The sequence below is a fragment of the Telmatherina bonti genome, assembly GCF_933228915.1.
Source record: "Telmatherina bonti genome assembly, chromosome: 16".
In the NCBI taxonomy this organism is placed as follows: domain Eukaryota; kingdom Metazoa; phylum Chordata; class Actinopteri; order Atheriniformes; family Telmatherinidae; genus Telmatherina; species Telmatherina bonti.
This window is the reverse complement of record NC_136614.1, coordinates 14,833,303-14,851,440: the sequence shown is the minus strand read 5'-3', so window position 1 is coordinate 14,851,440 and position 18,138 is coordinate 14,833,303. Positions and strand designations below refer to the sequence as shown.

Genomic DNA, 18,138 nt, shown 5'->3' with positions numbered 1-18,138 from the left:
AAAAACACATTGATGCAAAGCAGTCTGTGTTTTTTTTTTTTTTTTTAGAATCGCACGTACAGTCGTCCTGAAATGTATTTATACACTTAAGAAAAGGGTGAATTTACAACAGTCACCAAAAAAACTAGCGACTAAAAAAAATGGAACAGTAACTAAAAATTTGCAAAATTATAATTTGGTGACATAAGGCATTTTTCATTTGAGTTGAAAAAGAAGGGTAAAAAAAAAACAAATCAGTCCTGGTCAAATTAGAGTACTTCTCTGATGAACATTGGGACAAAATACTTGTAAACAAGTACAGAAAACATGTGACTGTAGTGGAAACATCAAAGGATTGTTCAACCAAATATTAGCTTACGAGTGATGTAACCTATATTATTTTATATTTGTTTGCTTTTTGAAAGAAAAATCTATTGAGCCAAAATTAGAAAATAATGTAATGATTTTCATAAAAAGAAAATGTCCTTATTTAATGGGAGAGTATGAATACATTTGAAGATGACTGTAGCTATTCCAAATAGTCATTTCTAAACTATTAGCGGCGAGAGTTACTCCTCATACGTTAACCCTGTAGGCTAAATATGGTGCAGTGGAGATAAGCAAACGACCCATGCTTCATGTCAAAGCTTGTGCAGGTTTAAGAAACATAATGATTTCTGGAAATTCCTTGGCATAAAATGGTGAAGCACATAAATTTGACAACTTAAAGTTGATGCAAGTAGGAATAAACTGAAATTCAGCATTTAACATCCAGGGATCATAACATTTGATTTAAGTGCAGCATTGCATCAAGCGGTGACACAATGGTTCAGACTGCGAGCTGTGGACAAGTTGACATTTGAAAATTAAACCTTTCTAAAGGGAGACATTACTTAAAAATCTGGCAACTTGTTTTCGCTCACCATTTTGAGTTACAGATTCACTGAAGAGGGGAGGTTAAATCTCTGGTACAAACCCATTAGAATCAGAATGCAAATGTTTTTTTTTGGTTTTTTTTCTTTTTGTTTTTGGGGACACTCGTTTATTTTTTAAATATCTGTTGCAACATGAATGTGATGGACGGTCTTTAAATTGCAGCTGTCATGGTTCAGACATAATCTTCTATAGAAAGAGGTGATACTAAAGGATCTTTGACATTGGTTAATTAGTGTCATTGTAAAATTCAGTAATTGTAATATTCCTAATTTGAATGCTACTGAAGTTTTAACTATGGGCAGAAATGCATCATTCCCAGCAGTCCTGTCGTATTTGGAATGTGTCCTAGAAGTTCTTTTAATGGGTGTTGAGAAATGTTGTTGGGTCTGCAGCTCTGACCCGGAGACAACACACCAGTAAAGACCAAAGTAAATACTTTGGAGACTTACTAACATAGGCCTTGCTCGTCACTGAGTTGTGCTGTGAATATGCGCCCACTGTCGAATAATCTCTGGCAGTCTTTGTAACATCTTTAGGTGTCTGAAGGAGAGTGCCTTTGTAGCTACTCTTGGTTCTGTCTTTCTAAAATGATTGTTTTTAATGTATGTTGCTCTGTTTGCTCCCGCTAGGGTTAAATTTGTGGGTGCATTACATTTTTGCAACAACGGATTGTTTTAAAGGGGATGGGGGGGGGATAAAATAGCATCTTTAGCTGTTTTGTAGGTACAGACTGAGATTGGATGATGAAGTTTTGAGAGTGGTCCTAAAAAGGTGAATTGTACTGTAGATATTTTAACTGGAGTTTATGTTTAAGAATGTGTTTTGTTTTTTTTTGTTTTTTTTTTCTTCTTCCTCCTCTTCATCCAGACCTGAATTACTGTGGTCGGCACCAGCCTTGTGTCAATGGAGGAACCTGCATGAACACTGAACCAGACAAGTACCACTGCTCCTGTCCACCTGGCTACTCTGGAAAGAACTGTGAAATAGGTGAGCGAGAATCTGTACCACCCTCTTCTAAAGGTTGTTGTGGAGGAGTTGATGGTTTTGACACATGCACGCTAACCTATGTATCAGATACTATATTTTACAATAAAAATGGTTTACCATTTTCACTTTTTGTCAGTGAAGAAATTCATTGTGGTTCCTTTAATGTAATGTAGTGTTTATGATGGAAGGAGGAATCCATTTAAGTGCACAACATGAAAAGACTTGCACCTTAAGTAACTTTTATTTTATTTCTATGGCAACACTCCCACTCTCCAACAGCTGAGCACGCCTGTGTGTCCAATCCCTGTAACAACGGTGGTACATGCAAAGAGGTCCCTACTGGATATGAGTGTCAGTGTCCGCTGGGCTGGGAAGGTCCAACCTGTGTCAGCAGTGAGTGACTGTTTTATTCTCATACATGCGTTTGCCTACAGATTTCTGTAAATCATACATTTGTTTCTTCTGTTGTATTTTCCTCATCCCTATGACTGTCACTGGCTTTATTTACCAGTTAAAAACATTTAATCTCCAGGTACTTCAAGTCTTAATGTGGAAATAAATGAAGACTGCCAAAAGCTTTTAAACACATGTTCAATCTTTATATTGAAGTTCTTTTCCATAGAAAATCACATTTTTAAAACTTTTATGAAACCAGAAGCTATAGCGTGAGAACAAATTAGCACAAGTTGGGTTGAGATGACACCAAAGAACGTTTGCTTGGTTGTGAAGACTGGACGTAGCCTTACAAGTTCTTGGGTGAACAACCCAGGTTCTCCAGAGTCCACTGGAGTCCACTGCTAGCAGGTGTTCATCTGGGAGATAAAAAATGAGAGCAACCTCTGAAGCTCCATGCTAGCTTGCCTGAAAGCAAGTTCAGCTTTCTTAAGTTCCTATCTCAAGAAAGTGACTTCTTGGCTGAGCAAAATGGGGACTCCTGATTCACAGGATTCTTAAGACAACTTGGCTAAAACCCTTAAGAACTTGAACAGGAACTGGTTAACTTGCTAAGCTAGTTCACAAGGTGAGCCCTCGTAGCAGAATGTTTAGCCAGGAGTTTAAGAACTAACCGTGTTAGCAGCCAAATTAGCAATGTCTTCCAGAGTGCTCATGTGTGAACTGTGAGCTAGCTACCTGGAAACAAATTCATTCTTTAATAATTGCCAGAGGGGGACTTTAAATGTTTTCCTTTGTTTGAAATAAGCAAAGTGTTTCTTTTCTATAGATTTGAATGAGTGTGCTTCCAGTCCATGTGCTCAGGGTGGAACTTGTATTGACTTGGAGGATGGTTTTGAGTGCGTGTGTCCTCCACAATGGGAAGGGAAGACCTGCCAGATTGGTAAGATTATAACACAAATGGCATGCTGCTTGTTTGCTGGTACATGTTTTTTCTGTTATAATTACCATTTGTTCTTTTTCCTAAAACAAATAATCAGCCACTGAGACAGGTGGTCATGCAGGAAGGCGTATTTTTCAGATTGAATTGGGTAAACTGCAACCTGAGCCTCATGGCTGTGGTACAGGCCATCAATTTCCTGGATGAGTTGGCTCACAACTCGGGGCCCTCTTTTTCCTCAATGAGTTTATGAGCAGCTAGTGTTCCTTCATCCGGGCGGTTCTTTGATGCTGGAAGTGGAATTTGTATTTGCATCACTCCCATCCTGACAAGTGGACGTGACCAGCATCAAGCCAGGAAATGGATTACAACCAGTAAATAAAGTTGGTGTGCACGCGTATGTGGTGGGGGTAAAGGCAGGAAAGGGATCCCAAGAGTTCAGGGTCATCTTACCTGCTTGGCTCTCAGTTTACAGGCTGCAATAGACCTCCTGTCTTAACCTGACTATTGTTGTTGTGTGTGTGTGTGTGTGTGTGTGTGTGTGTGTGTGTGTGTGTGTGTGTGTGGAGAGTTGGGTTTCAGAGAGAAGGCAGTTGTCTAGATATGTGTACAGCAGGGCTCCCTGCGGATTGCCTTCCCACCCCCTTCTACCTTTTGATGTCTGGGGGCAGTAAATGTGCTTTCTGCTCATTTAATTTGTATTGAACCGTTAAAATTTGAATGCAAAACCAGTGTCTTCAAGTCTCTGTTCTGTGAGACCACATTGATGCCTGAGGATTCCACGTGCATATTAGAAAGAAAATGTGGAACAAAAAATGTCTTTATACAGAATTTGTACAGGATTATAAAGTAGGATGAGGTCTACGGCCTTGTTAAAAATGTTAATTAAGCCATATTTTAGATGTAAATAATTTATTCCCCCCCCCAGTGACTATGCCAGTGACTATACATGTCAAGTAAAAATGGTAGTGCTTTGCTTCCTCATTGGCGACTCTGATGCCAGTATTTCCAATGTTTGGCTTCGATGCTCAGATTCTATTGGTCTTTCCATTTCCCTTCCCTATCCTTGGTTCATTTGAATTGATGGGGTCCTTTTGCCTCCTGCTTTCACAGATGCAAATGAGTGTGCAGGACAGCCCTGCGTGAACGCTTACTCTTGCAAAAATTTGATTGGTGGATATCACTGCGACTGTTTTCGGGGATGGTCCGGAAAAAACTGTAACATCAGTCAGTATTTTTTCCTCAGTCACTTCTGCAGCCAACTGTTCTTCCATTAACGACATCTTCTTTTGGCTACTCTTCAGATGCCTCCTTTCACTTCCTGAACACACAGCTTTGGCGTAGTTTAACTTCTTATTTTTCCACAAGTGGTAACTAGTTTTTTTTCTCACCCTGTCAAGCTGAAACCTCCAGCTCTGCCATGCATGCCCACTTACTAAGCAAGGTTTACATGGCACCGTCTTGGCTTCATTTATTTCCTTTTTCCAAACTTTTACCTAGTCTAAACACTATTGAAGATTAAACTAAATGATGGATTAGTGAATGATTTAATGTGCTTGATCATATTTTTCTTTGTTTTCAGATGTCAGCGGCTGCCATGGTCAATGCAAAAACGGGGCAACTTGCAAGGTGGATATAAATGGTTAAATAATAAATGATATTAGACTTTAAGTCCTGGATCTCCTCACTCTGTCTTCTGGAGCTATTGTCCTGCAAGTTTTAGATGTTACAACACACCTGACTTAAATCAGTGGGTCATTAACAGACTTGTGCAGACCTTCTAACTTGATTGAAGTGTGTTGTAGGGAAATGTATAAAAACCAACAGGACAGTAGCTCAGATGGAGATCTCTTCTCTATGCCATCCAGGATTTAAACACTTGGTGAATTTATGTTAATTTGCACAGCCTGACTCTTTATTTTACGTGTTTGTGTTGTAGAAGGGGCCAAGGGGTTACTACTGCCAGTGTCCTCCTGGTTTTGTCGGCACTCACTGTGAAATCCAGAGAAATAAATGTGCCAGCAGACCATGTCAAAATGGCGGACATTGCCATACAGTGTTGGACACCTTTGTGTGTGAATGCCCACCAGAGTTCGCTGGCCAACTGTGTGAGGTGAGTCCCAGGTTTCAGACATATAACAATAAGTTAATGACTTCCGATCTCTTATACATCCCTTAGATTTGTCAGGATTTGTTGAAAATTATGACCAAAAATTGCAGGGAGAAAAGTCAGTCATTTTCTGAACTGTTCAGTCCAATTTAAGGTTGTGGGGAAACTGGAACCTATCCCAGCAATCAGTGGCTGAGAGGCAGGGTACACCCTGGACAGGTGGCCAGTTCATAGCAGTGGGCAGTGGGAAAAATCCCTTTTTATTCTACTGTACATAAACTGGTTGTAGGTGGAAATTTTGTTTCCAAATATGGACTTTTGACCATTTTTTAACTGTTAAAAACTACTTGGTCTTTATCAACCATTATTGGTGAGGCTTTCAGATGCATTTATATCTTGGGATCCTGCATAAACCTGGTGTGTGTATATAAATAGTTGAGGTGTTAGTTATGGTTATGAAAAAGGGATGAAGATGATTGGTTTTTTGCTGGTTATAGATTGCTGCAAGGTGAATTGCAGTACAATGACAGTAACTTTATTGCAGTAACAAGTAACAGATATTTGACCCAACATGCAAAAGCATTGCTCTGTTCTGCACAAGTTGTGTAATATGGCTCCAAACCTACATTCAGGTCTACTTTTTATTTCAGTTTGCATCTTTTTTTTTTTTTTTTTTTTTTTTTTTAAATTTCAAATCGTCCCAATGTATCAGTGTCCTTGCTGTACTTTTTTGAATGTAGGTTATCAGTGAGGAAATTGACACTTTACAGCGTCTCTGGGGCTCAGAATGGAGGACATTGCTGGTCTGGAGCCAGTCCTGATTTAGCTTCTCTACTATAAATGTGAGCCTCTCTGAATGAGGTGATTTTGGATTTTTGCCCGCATACTACGGTACTCTGATGCCTGCTCCAGCACAGTGTACGGTCCTGTCCTGTCGTGCCAAAGCTACAACTCCCAGCATCATATTTCTCTGATTTAGTGCTTCTTTGATCCTGTCTCGGGTCAGTGGAAGTTTGATTGCGCAAAACAGTTTTCACCCCAACTGAACTGTTGGATATTGAAAGCATCAACTTTGTTAAATTTGGACAGAACTGGAGGGCTTAAGTAACGAATTGTAGATGTTTTAAAACATGAAGCTGTGCTATGTATCTCAACAATATAATTTTTACTTTGTACAAATTCTACACTACATATTCTACAATAGTTTTTTGTAAAAGACAACTTCTTTGAGATTTAAGCAGTCAGAAATTAATTTTATTTCATAGTCGACTACAAGTCAATGATGCTGCAATATTTGCCTCAGTGAAAATGTCTCTGGAAAAAGAGACTTGTACAAGCAGTCCAATATGATTTATTGACACACTTGGTCCCAGACGAAATCATCTGAGCACACACACTGAAATGTTGAAGAAAAACTATCTGGCCCTGACACTTATAGTAAAATAAGCTGTGTGTGACCACAAACTCACCCACCCTGTTGCCCTGCTCTACCTCCCTTAATCAGCACCATAAATGGCAAAGGGGTGCAACCCAGAGTTTATGCACAGTAGGCTTCCGTTTACATTAACTTGAGAGATTTTCTCTCTAACCTTTTGTATTACTGCATTTAGAAATGGCTAAATATGTGAACCTGGCCTTAACCCTAGCCGTTTTCTGCTAGTCTGTCATCATATGTTTCACATTCACTGTGCCTCTGCATGATGCTGGACCAGACAGTTTTTACACTTTTGTCCACTTAATTTCTGCATCTTTGACAAGGCATCTTTCAGAATAATTTTAGGAGATTAAGCAGAGCAGAGATGTAAAACCAAAAGCATGGATTCTCTTGATGAGCTTAGCAGAAGTTTGAGTCTTACTTTGTTCCTCTGCTTACCTTCGTTTTGTTCTGAACAGCAGTGCTGGCCTGAGCCCACTAAGCTGCTCATCTACATGGAGTTTATCCCTCCTTTCTCCACTGCCGCTTTGGCTTCTCTTGCTTCATTGTTGTGGTGCTTGTCAAAGTGTTTTTGTGCAATGATAATGTGTGTTGAAATGGAAAAACCCCTTCATTCCCCACAACCGATGTCCAGATGCCTGTGGGAAAAGCAATGCACCCTTCTTCAAGGTCCAGTGTTGCTGTTCATTGCCAGAAAAGGGTTGTTTGTTTGAGAGCACTTAGAGAAAAAGTAGAAATGCTAGATGTCTCTAAGATGTCAATTTGTGAAATGTTTTGATTTTCAAATGACTTTACTTGGACCCATTTGAAAAGGAAATGGAGACGCACATTGCTACGATGAAAACTGCAACTTTCCCCGAAGTTAAACATAAAAAATCCTAAAAGATGGCCAAACTCAACTTGGTACCACAAGCAACATCTGACTAAATTAATAACAAATAAATATAGCTGCATATGTACGTTACAGAAGTTATTTTGATGAAGCAACCATTGACTAATCACATTTTGGCTGAACAAAGGCCCAGTTTAAGTGTATTTTTAACCACAGCGGCTGGCTAACTCATTACTTTCCCTGCATTAAGCTAAAGCAATAAAGTAATCTGTTTCTTTTCCTTGGCTTTCATCTAGTCTCCTCTCTTTGCATTTACTTTCATGCACTTAAATTTTGCACTTTTGATAGGCGCTACTGTAAATGCACCAGTTAGCCAAATGGTTATTTTCCATATGCAGTCCCTATGGGAGGTTAAAAAAAAAAAAAAGACAAAAACAGAAAAAAAAATTAGATAAAATCTCACACATGTATGCAAACAACAACAAAGATGAAAATCAACACAAAAGAGATGACAAATACCATACAATGAGCTACAATAAACCATGATGTTAAAAATTAATATTTTGTTTAAAAAAAAAGAATTAGGTTTTTTTTCTGTAGTTTGGTCTGTGTATTTTCATCCTTATTATAAAGCTCTTGCTTTCTTTCTCATGCTCATAGATATCCAGCTGGGCCCCCTCAGACACCTGTGATCCAGACCCTTGTGAAAATGGGGCCACGTGCCACACCATGGACCAAGACTTCTACTGTGCTTGTCCCGAAGGCTTCGAAGGAAAGACATGTGAAAGGCTTAAAAAGGACTGCCAAACCACCCCCTGTCCAGGTGAATGAAGTAACATGCAATTAGTTAAGAGGTCAGAGCAAACCTATGTGGCATTGAACTGAAATTGAAACTTCTTGTATACTTCTTTTTATCTGGCAGTGATTGACAGCTGCACCATTGCCATAGCAACCAATGACACTGGCGGAGTTCAGCAAATATCGTCGCATGTCTGTGGTCCGCGGGGGCAGTGCATCAGCCAGCCAGCAGGGAACTTCACCTGTGTCTGTGATCCGGGATTCAGTGGCATGTACTGTCATGAAAGTATGTAAACTTCTGCACACTTTGACGTCCAGAAGGGAAATTTTCCTTTAAACATTTACAGAAAGAGTCTCGCAGAACGTTGTTCTGAATAGTGAAGTATTTCTTTCTATGCTTTCCCAGATATTAATGACTGCATCAGCAACCCCTGCAGAAACGGGGGGACCTGCATCGACGGGGTGAACTCCTTTCAGTGCTTCTGTCCGGACGGCTGGGAGAGTCAACTCTGTGACCTCAGTGAGTTGTTGAAGTCTAGTGTGATTTATTGCAAATAGCCTTCTATTTGGGTAATCTTTCCAAAGAAAAACCCAACCCTTGTGTTGAGCCTCCTGCTTGCGTTGGAATGAATCTCTTTTGTATGGCAGCTTATTAACGAGTGAATAAATGACTGAGTCATCTTCCTCCTCTCAGACATCAACGAGTGCAGACACAACCCATGTAAGAACGGCGGACACTGCGTTGACCTGGTGAACGACTTCTACTGCGAGTGTGCTGACAGTTGGAAGGGCAAGACCTGCCATTCCCGTGAGTTATCTTCACTGTTGCATCGCCACTTTGCAACATAATTTATTTTATGACTACTAAAATTGTACTAGCTGTATGAAATGAATGTGGCTTTTGTGTTCATATCAGGCGAGAGCCAGTGTGATGAAACCACCTGTAGTAACGGAGGCACCTGCTATGACCACGTGGACACCTTCCGCTGTGCCTGTCCAACTGGCTGGGGAGGAAACACATGCAACACAGGTAGGAAGAATTATATTGGCATTTAAGAAGTTCCTGATGCTCAAAGTGTTGCTTACATTGTTGCCCTTATAGGTTTAAATTAAGAAATATAAATGTTTTTAAATTCCTTAGATGCCTTTTAATAATTATCATCTTGTTTTTTTTATTTTTTAATTTTGTCAGCATGTTGTTCAGTTTGATTTGTTAAATTATCAACATTCCCAGTGTTTGAAACTGCTGGAGCTACTGTATGCAACTGATGCAGCTGCATTACAGCCCATAGTGACGTTGGGGAAACTATGGTTGAAGTATTACTTTTTCAAGAAATTTTCCATATGATAGTTATGTTAGTTACGGATACGATGCAATCATGATGTGTTATGATGCATTTATTTAGAAGTTTGCATACACAAGATCATTTACAACCTCAAACATGTTGCATTTTGCAGTTAAATTTGAATCATGACAGACTGAATTGAATACTGGGTTATTTATATTTGAAACTTGCATGAAATTGTGCAGCAACCTTACCTTCACAGACTAAGATGGAAACAGAACAAATAATGTTGCTCAAAACCCGTTAATGTTCAATAACTTGTTTTGCAATTGGCGCAGACAGTAGGATTTTACTTGTCATGATGCTCCCACGCAGGTTTTTATCGCGCAAAGCTGGTGGTGTGCTTTCTTCATTTGTTTTAGACGTCTGATGTCCAAAGCATGTTTTGTTTTTTTGTTTTTTTTTTACTGGCGACTAAAGATTCCTCATTTTTAGTGCCTGACTAGGACATCTAGCATTGAATTTGTGCTGGCTAATATGCTTTTAATAAATGTAAAACATTAAATGGCAGTTGTCGGGACAACAGTTAAAAGTAAGGCTGGCTGAACAGTATGTCTTAATACTGTAAACAATTTTCCTGCACAAAAGCTGGAAACTTGATTTATTATGCAATCAATGTTTTAACAAACTGGAATATCTTGATTGTTTTTGACTCAAACTCTCTTCCTGCAGCCAAGAACAGCTCATGTGCCTCTAGTCCGTGTTTCAATGGCGGGACATGTGTGGGAGGAGGAGACACCTTCTCCTGCATCTGCAAAGATGGCTGGGAGGGCCCCACCTGTGAACAAAGTCAGTTTTTCCCCATGTTTGTAAAGAAATCACTAATAACTATTGTACATTTTATTATTTGGAGTTGTCTTATGAGTGGTATGAAAATTTAAATCATTTTCTTAGAAGATATTTCTTAGATTTTCATAGTCTTAATAGATCTGTAAGTGAATGATATAAGATATGTATGGCTTGTGAAAAATGGTTTAACATGAATGTCTTCTCTCCAACAGACACAGATGACTGCAATCCTCATCCATGGTATGTAGCATTTCTTGCCTTGTACACATTAACCAGCATCTCCCTCCCTCCCTCATCTCTGCACCTTACGCAGACCTTGTTGGCTGTAGGGGTGAAGGGCTACTGAACAGCATTTGTTGTTTTTAAACCAAGCCTCAAAGGGGCATCTCACTGGCAATGTACGGGGAGGGGGGGAGAGTTGAGGTATTGAATGGGACAGTTGAGATGTGGGAGTTTTATCGGGAGGACAAGAGTCCCACCTACCCTATGGTGAATGCAGGTGGGGGGAAGGTTGAGTTGATGGGGGTGCAAGTGTCTATTCTTCATGTGCGACCTGGGGGGGAAGCTTGGCTTTGAGGAGGTATGATGAGAAGAGGGGAGCAGAGGGGAGAGGAGGGACTGGACACGCCTATTAGCATCTGAAAGGTGGAGACTTGTATTGATGAGTTGAATTGAGCTTTGTGACCCCCACCACTAACACACACACACACACACACACACACACACACACACACACACACACACACACACAATGTACTTTGTTGCAGCTGGAAAGGATGTACAGCCTCATCTAATTTCTTCCCCCCACAGTTACAACGGCGGGATTTGTGTAGACGGTGTCAACTGGTTTCGATGCGAGTGTGCCCCCGGTTTTGCCGGCCCAGACTGCAGAATTAGTAAGTTACCTAACGATATCACACGCTTTTTTAAATGGGAAGTAAATATACAAAGACCCTCAAGACCCTAATGTAGTCATGGCAACACAGTATAATAAAGAGGTTGTATAGACTGAGTAAGGAGGGAGCTTAGAGAAAGGTAAGGACAAGGATTAGATGGACACATTGACACCTAAATGCAAGAGCTCTACCATTTTTCTTGGTCCTTCAACGGCTCAGCGGTCAGAGGTCATCACTCCTCCATACTCTCACAGTCACACATTCACACGCTGAAGACAAATTACTCAGTGACCCTGAAATTCTCCTTTTCTGCTGCTTTGTTTTGGCTGGATAGCGTTCACCTTTGGAGCCAGGCTCAAATTTGAGAGTTCTCATCCAGACTGTTTGTGTGATCATTTTGACAATGGCTCTGGGTTCAGACCCTTTTTTTTTTTTTTTTTTTGAGGCACACACAGACTGCGAGTTTTGCACTCTGTATTTGTTGCAAGCCATATCTGTAAAATAGATCTTACACACTTTTAGATTTATAATAATCACTTTTAATGCAAGTTCTGGCAGCAGTCAAACATGCGAGTTAAAGTCTGTGAGTGAGATTTTGAATCCAGTAATTCTGAGGCTGCAAATGTCCTGCAGTTCATTAAAAGGCCACTTGGAGGCCGATTACAAAAATGAGTAACACTTAATGGAAAATGTTATTTATAGCTGACTTTGTTTATTCTCTTATAACTCACCAGTTTAAATGAGAAAACTGCTTAAAGTTATGCATTTTTATGTTTTTAACCTTTTTGAGAGTAAAAACCTAAATAGTGATGGCCAGCTGCGGATATTGTGCTTTAAATTGTGGTGTACAATGCAAAGGAAAGCATCATGGTAGCTACACCCATCTTCTTCATATGTTCTAATGACATTGTTGTAGCTGAGCTACTTTTTTATCATCAGGTTTTATGTCCTGTAATGAATCAGGCTACCAAGCAATGATTCAGCTGATTAGCCTATTGGCTGTTAGCTCACCTGTTGCGACAGATTATCGCAACATCAGGGATTCTGGAAAGTTTCTCAAGTCATATAGATAAGTTTAGCTTCGGTAGGTGTCACTTTGCTGGACCCTTAGCTTTGCTATAATTTTAGTTTAAAACTGGCTTCAGTCTTTGTGTCTAAAGTCAACTTTTGGTTGTCTTCTGTTCATAGACATCAACGAGTGCCAGTCTTCTCCTTGTGCCTATGGAGCCACCTGCGTTGATGAGATCAACGGTTTCCGATGCATTTGTCCTCTTGGTAGAACAGGAGCCCGATGCAAAGAGTGTAAATAAATTTAATGTTTTCTGTTTTTCAAAGTTGAAAAACAATATTTAATTCACTGATTAGTTTTCTTTTTATTGCACGTACAATGGCTCAACGTGGCTTTTTCTGTCTGCAGTTATAGGTATTGGAAAGACTTGTCACTATGCTGGGCTGCAGTTTCCACACGGCAGCCACTGGGAGGAGGAGTGCAACAGCTGTAATTGCATCAACAGCAAAGTGCACTGTACCAAGGTAACCACGCCTAATTTACTTAAGTTTAATTATTTACATATGGGTTGGTAGGTATGACGGAATAAACCTAAGCTAACATAAAACTTGGTCAGGATAAGGCTGTCAAACTGCTAACTGGAAAAACACAAAGAAATTGGATAGTTAACATGTAAACAATTAGGAAAACCCAGGTAAAGGCTTTCAAGAGTTACATGTTGTATGACCTTTATAATACCAGGTGCTGTGTGGTCGTCGTCCATGCCGACTCAAGTCATCAGAGCAGGACCAGAGACAGCAGTCCTGCCCGGCTGGACAGGAGTGTCTGGAACACAGCTACTACACCTGCTTCTCCCCCCCTTGCAATGATTGGGGTGTTTGTGCTATGGCTGGACCTTCACCTCCACAAGCAACCACAAAGTGCCAGCCAAACAGCGGCCATTTGGCCAACAGCTGCGGCCGCATAACACTTGTTTTCAACAGAGACAAAGTGCCACCGGTGAGGCATTGTTCACGTTTAATCTTACTTCCTGCTGCCTGTGATCCAGACCTCTTCTAACTATTTGTATTGATGCTAATGAGTGATGTGCGTGAGTGTATATATATATATCTTTTTTTTGTCTATGTGTGCATATGCAGGGAACAACGGTGGAAAATATTTGCTTCGAGCTCCGATATCTTCCTGATACCAGAAGATTGGCAAAGGACCACTCCCTTCTTCTACTTTGTGACCTTTCCCATTCAAATCCAGATGCTGTAGAAGTAGCTATAGTAAGTGATTATGCTAAATCTTCTTTATTGTATTTTGACTAACTAGTTATCATCTCGTTCTTCGCTGGTTAGTATTTACTTTTCATGTGAAATATATTCTACATTTTTGCCAAATACAAAGTGTTGCCACTGTTCTCACACTGTTTAGTTGAACAGAAGATGCCCTAACAGCACAACCTGCTAAATTTACCACTGATTTGTAATAAATGGAGAAATAAAATGTCCCACACGCCAACCTTAATGCGTTTCCTGCTCAGTCTTTCCAGCCAGAGGACCTACCAGACCACAGTCTGATCCAGGAAACTGCTAGTGCCATTGTGGGCACTTTGTCCAAGCGTCACAACAGCACCATAATGCTAGCAGTCATCGAAGTTAAAGTGGAAACACAGGTCATGCCCCCTTCAGTGGGTGAGTAATAATTAAAAAAGGTGAACCCCAAGGTTTTGAATCGGTGCCCCTGTCTTTTTGGAGTGTTTTACTCAGTCTCACTTCCACTGATATCGTCTTCATTTTTCCCTTTCTTTACAACAGACTACCTGGTTCCTCTTCTTTGTGCTCTCTTCTGTTTGCTTTGCCTCTTTTGCATCATTGTTTGTGTTTGGTGGACACGCAAACGAAGAAAAGAGCGCGAGAGGACCTCGCAGTCGGCTGCTGACGATAATGTGAACAACCAGTGGGAGCCGCTACGTCTCGTCGTGGGACGGCAGCAGCAGCAGCAACAGCTGAAAGAAAGCAACAGGGAGGCTGAGCAGGAGCGCAAAAAACTCATGGGCCCCTCCTGTCGGACATGTGATGAGGGGGAGGAAGACGAGGAGACTGAAGGCGAGCTTGAGCTTGAGGAGGAGTGTGGTGGAGCAGAGTCAGGCAAGCAGCTTGTTTATAAGTACTCTAAGGCTGCAGTGCAGTCCAGGGGGGGAGTAATCTGTACGCTGCACAGCTCCAGTTCACCACTCAAAGCGCCCCATCGGACCCAAGGCTACAGCCCCAAAGACAACCGATGGAAAAATGTCAGTGCCGTCTTGACTGGTCAGAAAGAGCTCAGAGACCATTGTGTATAAGAAATACAAACAGGATGATGTGGAAGCAAAAGAGGCTGCAAGGCAGCAACTATTCTATGTTTCAGACTTCTTTTTGAAAAGAAAAAAAAGGCTTTGTGTTTTCATAAGCCATTCTTTTTGTTTTCATGTTTTTGTCACTCGTTTTTTGGATTCAGGAGACTAGAGCACAGTGAACATATGATTTTTTCTTTGTTTTTGTCTTTTTTTTCTTTGCATATAGAAAAAAGCTGAAATGTGTCTTTTTTCAGAAGGCAAAATAGACTTTCTGCAATTTTGGTTATGGAATTGTACCATTTAAGAGTTAATAATTGTAATGGAGTTAAAAAAAAAAAATGTATAAAGGTTTTTGTTTACAAATAATTATGATTTAGTTGAACTTGTAAGTGGGCTCCTGTTCCGTGTCTGTTGGGGCAGATACACATAAAAGGGACTGTAAAGGAAGGGTTTAGAGGGAAACGGACTGCTGCATCCAACCTTCCCTTTGTCGCCTTCCAGCTACGCCCACCAATCCACCTGTGGCCGTCATGCGCCAGCCTTACCAAAACACTTGGCCTGGAGGGGGAGCGGGGACAGAAACCCCAGTGCCTACTATGTGGCCTTGCATATCTTTTTTTGGGTTTTTTTTGTTTGTTTGTTTTTTCCTCTTACTCTGTCCCTCAGTTGTCTTGGCTGAAAGCTGTGTTTTGGGATTTTCTGCAGTATTTGTGTTGGTAGCAAGTGCCTTTCTAAGAGCTGAGTTGTGGCTCCAAGTCATGCTGCCTGGTTTGACCTCCTTTTTCTCTGATCTCAAAGGGATACGTGTACATTTAGAGTTCAATTTCACAGCAACACCATTCAAGGTATTTGATCAAAACAGAAATGACTACTCTGTACATACTTGTAAATACAAAGGAGTCGCTGTGTATATTTGAAATAAGTAACTTAAAGACAAGTCACACATTTTTATTTTATTTTATTTTTTCTTTTTTTACAATGCCATTTGTTTTATTTATGTCAGTTAAAAACGACAGGTTTTATAACACTTAATATCCAGAGTCCCACAGTTAAGAACCTTTGCAGTAAGGTATCACCGATAAAGGTCTTTCTGAAGGGTTTATAACTGGTTTGTCATGGGAATTTATTTTTCATTTGAGGGTGAGGTGGGGGGGGGGGGGGAGCAAAATAAATCAATACTGCTATTCAGCATTTAAATTGTTGTACAACAGAATAACTTAAAATCCAACAAAATCACAATTTCCACCAATAACTTAAAGGATAATTAGAGTTAACATTCCTGCCACCCCCACCCAACCTCCTATAAGTCCATTCTTAATTTGTTGAACAGTAGTATTTCAAAGCTGCCAACGCCATACCCTTAAAGTTTTCAAACCATTTCTAAACCCATCACAAATCCTTTTATTTCAGGTGCCTTAATGTAATTATTTATGCATATTGTGTTATCAATGGTCATATATTTTTTTTTTGTTTTTGTTTTCACTATTAAGATAAATAATTTTTTCAGACATTGTGTGGTGTATTGTGGCATGTTTTATTCGCCTGAGTAAAGCACTCTTCCTTGTCTCACTTTGCTATCATGGAGATTTTCTGGAATAGAAACATCAATGGAGGGGTTGAGGAGAAAACAGAAGAGCAATCCACTATAGCAGTTTTGAATGTTACGAATGTGGATGTTAGTAGGTCAAATGTGGATGTCATGCATTAGCTTCCTGTTTGGTTCAAAGGCTTTAACGAAGGGAACAATGTTTGCAGATGCAGAGTTTTCCTTTTGCAGTTTTGCAGACATGTTTTATTAAGTTACCAACTCAGTTTCACATTACAAAGTTTTACCCCTTTTTCATATCTTGACATTGTCTCAAAACGCCATTGTATTTCTGTAAATGGGACACAGCAAAATAAACAATTAAAGATGCGTCACTGGTGTTAAAAGCTGAATATGCATATTGTATACATTTTATGGAGCAAGGAACAGAAGTCTCAACGTCAAGACATCCCCATTCTTTGTTCAAAATAATCATTCCACTTATTTATTAAAGCAGTTTTGACACATCGTGATCATTTTTGTAATATTTGGTGTGCAGAATCTTTTGCCAGAAGGTGCATCCTCAGTCATGAGGCTTTTTCAAGAAGCTTTTGCAAATGAAAAATATCCTACATGAACTTTTAAAGGTCTTTACAATGTGACCTGTTGGCAAAGATTAAGCCAAAATGCAAAATCATTGTGGATATATTGCATACAACCCAACATTTAGTCTTTGGTGGAGCTATTTTCAATAGTAAACAGAGGATTTAATGGTTGATCCAACTGATGTGCAGGCTATGCGACCTGAAAACTAACCCAAATCACCAACTCTTTCTTACAGTGCGTGATAGGTGGTGTATTTTTTGCAGATATGTTTGGTTTGTTTTAAACGCTCTAGTGGGAATTAAAACCAAACTGAAGCTGTTTGGTCATATTTGTTCTGATAGCTTTGTTTAATATGATTTGTTGAAATGACACTTGGTGAACCCAAACCTTCCAAACAAGTTATTAGTCTCTTTATAAACTTAAATATTTACCCTGTTAACTGAGGGTTATTGAGTCCGATATGTAGTTGTTGGGATGGTTGCAGTTGGGTCTGATCATTGCATAATAGAATGCTTGTGTAAACTTGCTTGGACATCCACTCCTGGAATCTTGTAATCTGTCTTCAGTGTTTTCCTCTTATAAATAATATTCCTTACTTTCAAATGATGGACTGCAAATGGATTAAAATTGGCTTTAACAATCCTTGCTGGACTGGGGATCAAAAATACTTCACTGGGGTCCTTGCTGATGTCTTTCATCCTTGGCATTATTTTAACAGTTCTGATCGATCCACAACAACAAACAGCTAAAATTCTCACATTTACTGATGATCAATAATAAAGTGCATGTCACAAGCTCTGCCTGGCTGCTGCATTTTGGCTTAGTTTTCTATAATAGGGACAGTTGTAATGTTTCTCATCTAAGGTTGTACTTAAATATTAAGCCCTAGAAAGGACCAGTACTTTAATTGATGGAAAACATTAAAATTAAAGGCAGGTATTCTTTCTTCCATGTTATGTGAAATACCCTTTCAAATCTTGGGAATATACTCATCGCATGTCAAGTCAGCATAAAGGAATTAAGTAAATACTGTTTACACATTACAATGTATCGGTGTGAGAGTATTTAAAGTGACTACAGTGATCATGTTTTTAAACCAAAGCAAAAAGACTAAAGTCAAACTGATGACTGCATCTTTATGGTTACCATGGTGAGGTGAGGAAAGAAATTGGCTGAATATTTTCATTGCAAATGTGGCTTTTTGTGTAAACACAGCAATGCAGTGCATGATTTA

At 39.8% G+C, this 18,138-nt stretch overlaps 1 protein-coding gene across 2 annotated transcripts in view; it reads left to right on the top strand.

Annotated features, from left to right (window-relative positions):
• Window positions 1–16,688, top strand: part of jag2b (jagged canonical Notch ligand 2b) — a 45,894-nt gene extending 29,206 nt beyond the window's left edge. Inside the window, exons 7-26 of one of the 2 annotated variants that reach the window (XM_079256022.1) lie at window positions 1,783–1,902; window positions 2,182–2,295; window positions 3,125–3,238; window positions 4,349–4,462; window positions 4,818–4,864; window positions 5,175–5,348; window positions 8,273–8,435; window positions 8,535–8,696; window positions 8,817–8,930; window positions 9,105–9,218; window positions 9,327–9,440; window positions 10,429–10,545; window positions 10,758–10,785; window positions 11,356–11,441; window positions 12,630–12,743; window positions 12,859–12,974; window positions 13,192–13,449; window positions 13,590–13,721; window positions 13,979–14,129; window positions 14,253–16,688. In XM_079256022.1, the coding sequence (XP_079112148.1) occupies window positions 1,783–1,902; window positions 2,182–2,295; window positions 3,125–3,238; window positions 4,349–4,462; window positions 4,818–4,864; window positions 5,175–5,348; window positions 8,273–8,435; window positions 8,535–8,696; window positions 8,817–8,930; window positions 9,105–9,218; window positions 9,327–9,440; window positions 10,429–10,545; window positions 10,758–10,785; window positions 11,356–11,441; window positions 12,630–12,743; window positions 12,859–12,974; window positions 13,192–13,449; window positions 13,590–13,721; window positions 13,979–14,129; window positions 14,253–14,779 (2,879 nt within the window). In that variant the 3' untranslated portion in view covers window positions 14,780–16,688. The remainder of the gene's footprint in view (window positions 1–1,782; window positions 1,903–2,181; window positions 2,296–3,124; window positions 3,239–4,348; window positions 4,463–4,817; window positions 4,865–5,174; window positions 5,349–8,272; window positions 8,436–8,534; window positions 8,697–8,816; window positions 8,931–9,104; window positions 9,219–9,326; window positions 9,441–10,428; window positions 10,546–10,757; window positions 10,786–11,355; window positions 11,442–12,629; window positions 12,744–12,858; window positions 12,975–13,191; window positions 13,450–13,589; window positions 13,722–13,978; window positions 14,130–14,252) is intronic. The other variant, XM_079256023.1, reaches the window with a different exon arrangement.
• Window positions 16,689–18,138: the final 1,450 nt, after the last annotated feature.